The 8,828-nt window shown below is 35.6% G+C and overlaps 1 protein-coding gene across 1 annotated transcript; it reads left to right on the plus strand.

Moving 5' to 3' along the window:
- The first annotated feature begins 1,918 nt into the window (after positions 1-1,918).
- On the plus strand, positions 1,919-6,484 carry LOC112097328. The gene is made up of 3 exons (XM_024182513.1): positions 1,919-2,246; positions 3,875-4,755; positions 6,158-6,484. The coding sequence occupies exons 1-3, from the start codon at positions 1,919-1,921 to the stop codon at positions 6,482-6,484; spliced, it is 1,536 nt and encodes a 511-aa protein (XP_024038281.1).
- The last annotated feature ends 2,344 nt before the right edge of the window (positions 6,485-8,828 follow it).

Genomic DNA, 8,828 nt, shown 5'->3' on the forward strand with positions numbered 1-8,828 from the left:
AAGCTTAGAAACTTATAAGCTTAACAATTTTGGGATGATTTCAAATGAATGAAATCCTTAGCTACTTATAAGAGAATTGAATTACTATGCAAAGAATAAAATAATTAAAAATATAATTTTTAATTATTATTATTTTTCAAATTCATCCCCTTTGTCAATTCTTTCTTTTCGGCTACAAAATCAATTTTGATTTTGCTTCTCTAAAATTGTTGGTGCAACTAACAATTTGGTGACTTCAACAACTATGGTATCAAAAATATTGGAAAGAATAGATTAGTCATGGTGATCGCAATACAACATTTTTCCATCAAACAACTATAACCAGAAGGAAACAAATCGGATTGCAGCTATTAAAAATGAGTTAGGTAAGTGGTTATATGACAATGATGATATTAAGACTCATGCTATTAACTTTTTCTCTGCCTGTACACTACAGAAATGGATAGGTGCCATCCCTACCCCTTCACGGGCTACTTTCCAGCTTTGGATACTTCAATGTTGTTAATTAACGTGATGTTCAAGTTTACTTAATCTTATAAGTCATATTAAGAATTCTAGTTTTAATATTAAATCAGATTAGATTAATTCCTTATTGTCAAAAGATTGACGCTAGTATATATATGTCTCAATTGTAAGACTAAGGCAATATACAAATAAAATAAAATAAATCTTTATTCTCTCCTCTATCATACGTGCTCTATTATTTTTCTTGTTTTGTTTGTTCCTTGATACAAGTTATTCAAGCAAATAACCAACATAAAGTGGTATCAAAGCTTGAAGATATAAAGGGACTGTACCAGAAAAAATTAAAAAGGAAAATTTGTTGCTGAGATAATAGTCAGTAAAGCGAAATATGAGTGCACCAAGTACACCAATTCAACAACAATCATACGTGCCACTCTTTGAGGGTGAGAACTATGATTTTTGGTGTGTAAGGGTGAGAATTCTTTTCATCTCTCTTGATTTATGGGACCTAGTAGAGGAAGGATTTAAAGAACCGAAATCAATAGAAGATTTGTCACAGGCGCCAGTGCTCTTGGAAAAATTCAACAAAAAGTGTCCAACTCAATTTTTCCAAGAATTATTGGTGCAACAAAAGCAAAAGAGGCATGGGATATTCTTTAAAATGAATTCAAAGGGAGCTCAAAAGTAAGAATCTCTAAACTTCAAGATCTTAGAAGGGATTTTGAAAATATCAATTTGAAGGAGAATGAAATCATGCAAGAATTTTCAAATAGATTTACAAAACTTGTAAATCAAATGAAAATATATGGTGATCAAATTAAAGATAAGAAAATAGTTGAAAAGGTGCTTATTAGTTTGCCTGAAAAATTTAATCCCACCGTTTCTGTTATAGAGAAGACAAAAGACTTTTCTACAGTGATGATTCAAGAATTAATGGGTTCTTTAAAATCTTTTGAACGAAGATTGTTACGACACTCCAAAAAATCTGTTGAGAGTGTGTTTCAGTCTAAGCTTAACTTTAATTAAAGCAATTCTTCAAGAGGTGGAAGACAAGGAAGAAGAAGAGGGAGAAGAAGAGAAGGAAGTGCAGAAAGAGGACAATCTAATTATGATAAAAAATCAGAAGATGAAGAAGGGTCACAAGCACAGCAAACATGCAATATTTGCAAAAGGAGCAGTCATGTGGAAAAATATTGTTGGTTCAAAGGCAAACCTCAATGTCATAATTGTAAAAAATTTGGACACTTGAAAAAAGACTGTATAAACAAGAACAACAAGCAAGCAAGTATTGCAGAAGAAAGAAAATGAGATCAGAGTTTATTTTTTTGCTTGTCAAAGTGCCTCTGAACATAAAAACAATGTTTGATTTCTTGATAGTGGTTATAGCAATCATATGACCAATGATGAAAAAATCTTCCTGGATATGGATGCTTCAGTTAACTCACAAGTAAAGATGGGGAATGGTGTTTTGGTACAAGTAAAAGGAAAAGGGACAATTGGGGTTCAAATTAATGTTGGAACTAAGTATATACAAGATGTGTTACTTGTTCCAGACCTACAGAAAAATTTGCTCAGTGTTGGGCAACTTTTAGTACATGGATATGTGGTTAATTTTGAAGACAATGGCTATTGCATTTATGATAAAAAAGACAACATGCATTTGGTGAAGAAGATAAACATGGAGAAAAATAGAAGCTTTATGATTGTTCTCAAATATGGGGGAGATATAGCCTTAAAAGTAAACAATCTTGAAGAATCATGGCTGTGGCATAGAAGATTTGGTCATTTAGATTTCCATGGACTGAAATTACTGTTAGAGTGCAATTTATGTACTAGATTTGCATTGTTTACTTCCTTTAATATCGATGTTTTGCACTTAATAATAGTGATTTACTTGTGTTTTACTTTTATAGGTGCAATTCTATTGATTGGTGATGAAATTGAGCTACAAGATGATGTTTAAGGATGATTGTTCTCTAGGAGAAATTATGAGCGTCAGAAGAACTTTGTTGATAAGGCGTCGGCGTGTGCTGTCAACTACGGACCTGTAGTTTTTAGTTTAACGTGTTTTGTATTTTTGGTTATTTTTGTAATTACGAATTTAATATTTCAGATATTAGTATTTTATTTTAAATAGAATTCTAGAGGAGAAGAGAGAGAGAGTATTTAAGGGAGGAATCTATTGTGAAAAAAAAAAAGGACTTTTGGGGGAGAAAAGAAAGAAACCCTAGATCTAAATTTTTCTCTTCTCTCTATGAAGAACTAAACCTATTATTCTGGTTGAAGGTTAATGAAGCTTTGATTTATCACTACTGTGAGATCTTTCTTATGCTTTAATTGTTTTATTACTTTTTGGGTATTTGTTTATTCTCTAAATTATTATCATGATTATGTTTGTTAATTAGATAATTGGCCACTATTTAATTATCAACTTAATCTATTGTCAATTAAAGGATTCATCGTATGAAGATTTTAATGTTTGTGACAAATAACATAGCAGAGAGTTGTGTTGTGAGAATAAACAATCTAATTTAAATGAACCATCGTATGTGTTTGTTAATTAGGATTTAGGTCTCTCTGGTTTTTCAACCTGTCAATTGATTAAATCCTATGATCGTATCTAGGGTTGTCTATTGATTAAGGAAATAACCAACGGTCGTACCTTGGTTATCGACTAGTTAAGGAGAGATTGGCCATTAGAGGGTCTCAGTAGCTATAACCGGTCTATTCATAAGTAATAATAATTTATATTTGAATCAATGATCAGTAGTCGAATCAAGCTGAGTTAATTCCTTCAACCAGAGCTTTCTCCAATTTGAATTACGACTTTAATTTGCATTCTTGTTATTTTAATTTGATTTTTATTATTGTCAACAATTCCCCCATTTTACGTTTTACATTTTAAAAGGATTTAAATAATTACAGATCTCTGTGGACACGACCCTGCTCAATCACTATACACAATTTATTTAGAGTAGGTATTTATTTTTGCTAGCTTCGACAACTATCAAATTTTGGCGCCGTCGCCGGGGATTGGTGTCATTTATTTAATCTTTTTTACGTTTTACTTGGTGTATGGTTCGTTCTTCTCGTACAGGTACACTTTCGTTTGATCCTGAAATTGAGAAGACAGCTCACCAGCCGAGATAGCAGACGAAGTGAGCTAAGCAACGATCCTCGTCGCCTTTGCTTTCTGAAACAGATACGATGCCTGATTTAGTTGAATCATCTAGCGATTCGGAAGAACAAGTGATGGATGGAGCTGCACATGTAGAAAGAACTCTTAGAGAGTTAGCTGAAACAGACTTGAATCAGCAACCACTCTGCATTTAATATGTAGACTTGGAGGTAAATTTTGAATTAAAGTCTGGTCTTATTCATTTATTACCCAAGTTTCATGGTTTTGCAGGTGAAGATCCTCATAAACATCTCAAGGAGTTTCATGTTGTGTGTTCAAGTATGAGGCCACAAGGCTTGACTGAAGAGCAGATTAAGCTGCGTGCTTTTTCGTTCTCTGTAGATGGGCTAGCTAAAGACTGGTTGCACTACTTGTCTCCTGGATCGATTACAACGTGGAATGGTTTGAAGAAGCAGTTCCTTGAGAAGTACTTTCCTGCTTCAAGAGCTACCAACATCAGAAAAGACATTTGTGGGATTAGACAACTTCATGGGGAGACTTTGTATGAGTATTGGGAGCGATTCAAACAATTGTGTGCCAGCTGTCGTCAGCATCAGATTTCTAATCAACTTCTTATTCAATATTTTTACGAAGGACTATCATTGATGGATAGGAGTATGATAGATCCTGCTTGTGGAGGCATGTTGGTGAACAAGACCCCTACTCAAGCAAGGGAGTTGATCTCAAATATGGCTGCCAATGCACAACAATTTGGCAGCAGGCAAGATCCCACTTCAAGGAAGGTGAATGAGGTAAATATTTCTTCTGTTGAACAACGTTTAGATAAACTTACTTCTCTTGTGGAAAAGTTTGTTTTAGGTAATGTGCAACATGTGAAGACTTGTGGCATTTGTTACAATATGGGTCATTCAACTGATATGTGTCCTACACTTCAAGAAGAACCCGTTGAACAAGCCAATGCAGTTGGAGGATTTCCAGGCATGCCTCAGAGGAGGTATGATCCTTATGCACAAACATACAATCTGGGATGGAAGGATCACCCCAACTTCAGCCATGGAGTTAGGCCGTCAGGATTCCTACAACAGTATCCATCAAGACAACCAGCACCTCCACAGTCAAACTCCAAGTCAAGTATATCTCTTGAAGAAATTGTTAAATCACTTGCGACTAATGTTGAGTGTTAGAAAATGCATATTTATAAAGGAGAAAACCATCATTTTACATTTCAAGTCTTACTAACAACCCTTACTTTTATGTTTTTAACATTCTTGTGATTTAATTACGTGTGTTTTATTTTAATTAAGTAATTTATGTATTTTAGGGGCATTATAGTCATTTCACAATAAAGGAGAGATCAGACGGCAAAACGGACATCACTTTTGAACTCAGGACGGTCGAAAACCTTAGGAGGAGCATAAAAGGAAAAATGGCACTATTCACATGTACGGTACTATTCACGTATACGGTACTGTATATGTTACTGTTCACAGCACTGTTCACATAGACGGACCGATGACGTGGCATTGACCGATGATGTGGCATTGACTAATGAGGTGTCACGATCCTGTTGGACTAAAATTCTTATGTACTGTTGATGGTGACGTGGCAGCATATCAGTGGACGAAAAATCTCGCGTACGGTGCATGCATCACACAGGATTATTTTCAACCAAACCGCATTACTGTTCATCCGGGTCAAACCGTGTTACTGTTCATCCGCGTGGTCAAACCGTGGACTGTTGACTGATGACGTGGCGCAATCCTGAGCGTCCAAACTGTTTTTAATCCGATGGCCATGATTTACTCCATGTATGTATAAAAAGGGGGCCTCTCCCCCCTAATTTGATATCTCTGAATCCATTTTTGGGATCCATTTTCTGTAATCCCTCTCCATCTTGTATTTTCTTCGTATTTTAATAAATTCCCATTTTACCCCTAGTTCAATTATGAGTGGCTAATTTTCTTTCAAGCTTGGGTTGAAGGTGAAGTCTCAACATGTGTCATGGGCTTTATTTGGTAAATTTATTTTCTCTTCCCCTCTAGTTTTTGTGGATGTTTTGACTTCTTGTCGACAAATAATACTAATCTTGTCTAGTACCGCCTTGGTTTCACCAGCCCTCTAGTACAAGGTTATTATTATTTGGCACAATAAGCCCTTAGCACCATATTGATTAGAGCGTGGTTCATGAGGTGTGGATTCCCCCCTTATGATTTAATTGGTATTAATACGGATTATTTAGCCCATGATGCATGTTGATACGGATCCAGATACCCAAGTATGTCAATTTAATAGATTTTCTCTACAATTTATTCTCTCCATTGCAATTCCAATTTTAGAATTTATTCTCGCCATTTTAATTTAAGTTTTAGCATATTCCAAATCACTTCCACCATAAATCCAACCACTCATTTACAAAATTAATTCTACACATAATTAAAATCCACCTCCTCGTGGGATCGACACTCGTCACTATTGATCTATACTACAATAGATTCGTGCGCTTGCGAGTACATTAAAATTTGCACAACAACTAACACTTAACAATTTCAACAGGCAACTACAGCAAGCATTCAGAATTTGGAGAACCAAATGAGTCAATTGGCGACTATAGTGAGCCGTCTGGAGTCTCAAGTATTAGGAAGATTGCCTTCACAATTTGAGGTGAATCCAAAACAAAACGTTAGTGTTGTCATCCTTAAAAGTGGGAAGGAGTTACAAGAGCCTAGTAAGAAAGTGACAAAGCATGTAGAAGATGAGCTTGAGAAAAATGAATTGATGCCTAAATCTCAAGATGCGCAACCCACCAGAGCGAAACCCCTACCTATTGTGATACATCTTCCTTTTCCAAGCCAGTTTGCAAAATCCAAGAAGGAGGAATAAGAGAAAGACATCCTTGAGACATTTTGCAAGGTTGAGGTAAATATTCCTTTATTAGATGCTATAAAACAAATACCTCGATATGCTAAAGTCCTTAAGGAACTGTGCACCTCCAAGAGAAAATTAAGAGGAGATGAAAATGTTCACATGGGGGAGAATGTTTCAGCAGTTCTCCAAAATAAACTACCTCCTAAGTGCAAGGATCCAGGTATGTTTACTATCCCTTGTAAAATTGGTAGTGTTAGAGTTGAAAAGGCTATGTTAGATCTATGAGCTTCTATTAATGTCATGCCTCATTACATTTATTCATCTTTGAATATTGGTCCATTAAAAGAAACTAGCGTGATAATTCAACTAGCTGATAGGTCTAATGCATATCTTGATGGGGTATTAGAAGATGTCTTAGTACAAGTTAATGAGTTGGTTTTTCCTGCTGATTTTTATGTACTTGATATGGAAGATGATAACTCCTCTAATTCTGTCTCAATTTTGCTAGGAAGACCTTTTCTTAAGATTGCTAGGACTAAAATGAATGTACATAAAGGGACTCTCACTATGGAGTTTGATGGAGAGGCTATAGAATTCAATATGAATGATGCCATGAAATATCGTAGTGAGGAACATTCAGTATTTTCTGTGGATGTTATTAACCCTATAGTGCAGGAAGTTTTTTACAAGAAAAAGACGAAGACATTTTATGATAGAATGATTTTAAGAAAGGAGTTCTTTGTTGGTCAAAAAGTTCTTCTTTTTCATTTTAAGTTTAAACTTTTTCCGAGTAAATTATGTTATTGCTGGGTTGGACCTTTTATTGTTACTAATGTTTTTCCTCATAGTGCAGTTGAGATTCGGAGTCCGACCTCTGACAAAATTTTTAAGGTTAATGGTCATCGCTTAAAACCTTTTTATGAAGGTTTTTCGGTGAATATTGTGGAGGATGTGGCTCTTGAGAGTCCCAATTATAGAGATTGATGCATAAATGTGTCTAGCCAAAGACATAAAATAAAGGCGCTTTTTGGGAGGCAACCCAAATGATTTATTTATTTTGGTTTTTGTTATATCTTCTTTTAATTTTGATTCAGATTTTTTTAAAAAAATAATGTGTTTGCTTATTTTGGTCTGAAGAAAATTTTTGATAAGGCGTGCCCACGTCTTAACTAATAAGTACTTCTGTGATTTTTAACGTAAAATGGTTTTAAGGCATGCCCACGTGCTTATTAGAAAAGTACTTCTGAAAATCTTTTTTGTGTTTCAAAGTGGTTCATTCTTAAAAAAAAGAAATTATTTATTTATTTATTTATTTGAAAATTAAAAAAAGAAAAAAAAATTCTTTCCTTTCTTTTCTTTCTTTTTTATATATATTTTTTTTCATATTTTTTTTTATTTGAAAAAAAATGAAAAAAAAATTACTGTTCACAAAATTCCTAATTCACAGAATTGGTTTTCTTCTCCAGCCTTCACTGAGCAGCCACGCAGCACTAGCAATCCACCATCGCGCACCAGCCCACGCAGCAGCAGCAGCCGTGAGCGCAAATCCAGCCTTCACCGAGCAGCCACGCAGCAACCCGCGCGCGCAACAAAATCAGCCCCAGCCCGCGCGCCCAACGAAACCAGCGTCACTAGCGCATCAGAATCAGCCTCAGCGCGCAGCATCCCGCACGCAACCAGCGTCACCAGCGCGCAACCAGCAATCCACCATCGCGCCAAGCTCCAGCCGAGCAGCAATCGTCCGTAACCAGCCTACGCCCTGTATTCCAGCCGGGTGAATCGAAATCCGTGAGTGAAAGTATTGTAACAATGCCTAATAGGAAAGCATTAACTTCCAAGTCATCTAAAAAGACACTCGTTGCAAAGAAATCCAAGATTGCCGCTCCCACTACGGTTCCATAGAACACAGTTTCAGATTCACCCCAAGCCGTGAGACAAAGATCGAAACATGGAAAAGGCATGAGTATTTTACCATTTGCGGAATCCAATCTCGGAGGGTGCCTTGCATTCGCGACTCAACAAGAGAAAGAAAGGTACAAAGATATTTCCAAGCGAAAAATACTTCCAACTAAGTATATTCATTACCCGACTCTTGAAAAATTGAATGTTAAGGATAATTTTGATTCTTTGATAGATAAGATTGGTTTGCATAAGCTTGTTGATGTTGATTGTTTGGGTTATGTTGAGTTGATTAGGGAGTTCTATGCTACTTTTCAATTTAATATACCGAATGATTTTACTTTGCATACCCCGGATGTTATAAAGTTTAGGTTAATGGGGTGAAATTTTTCACACTCTATCACGGATTTTAACCAAGCTTTAGGATTCATTGATGATGATTATTCTTCTAGTGATGCAT

The sequence above is a fragment of the Citrus clementina genome, unplaced genomic scaffold, assembly GCF_000493195.1.
Source record: "Citrus clementina cultivar Clemenules unplaced genomic scaffold, Citrus_clementina_v1.0 scaffold_6, whole genome shotgun sequence".
NCBI lineage: Eukaryota > Viridiplantae > Streptophyta > Magnoliopsida > Sapindales > Rutaceae > Citrus > Citrus x clementina.

Bases quoted from the DNA above. Each gene is read 5' to 3' on its own strand.
- LOC112097328 (XM_024182513.1), top strand. From the start codon at position 1,919: ATGGGGAATGGTGTTTTGGTACAAGTAAAAGGAAAAGGGACAATTGGG. The intron at 2,247-3,874 runs GTCATTTAGATT...ATGGTTTTGCAG, and splicing joins GCTGTGGCATAGAAGATTTG to GTGAAGATCCTCATAAACAT. The intron at 4,756-6,157 runs GTTAAATCACTT...CAATTTCAACAG, and splicing joins GTATATCTCTTGAAGAAATT to GCAACTACAGCAAGCATTCA.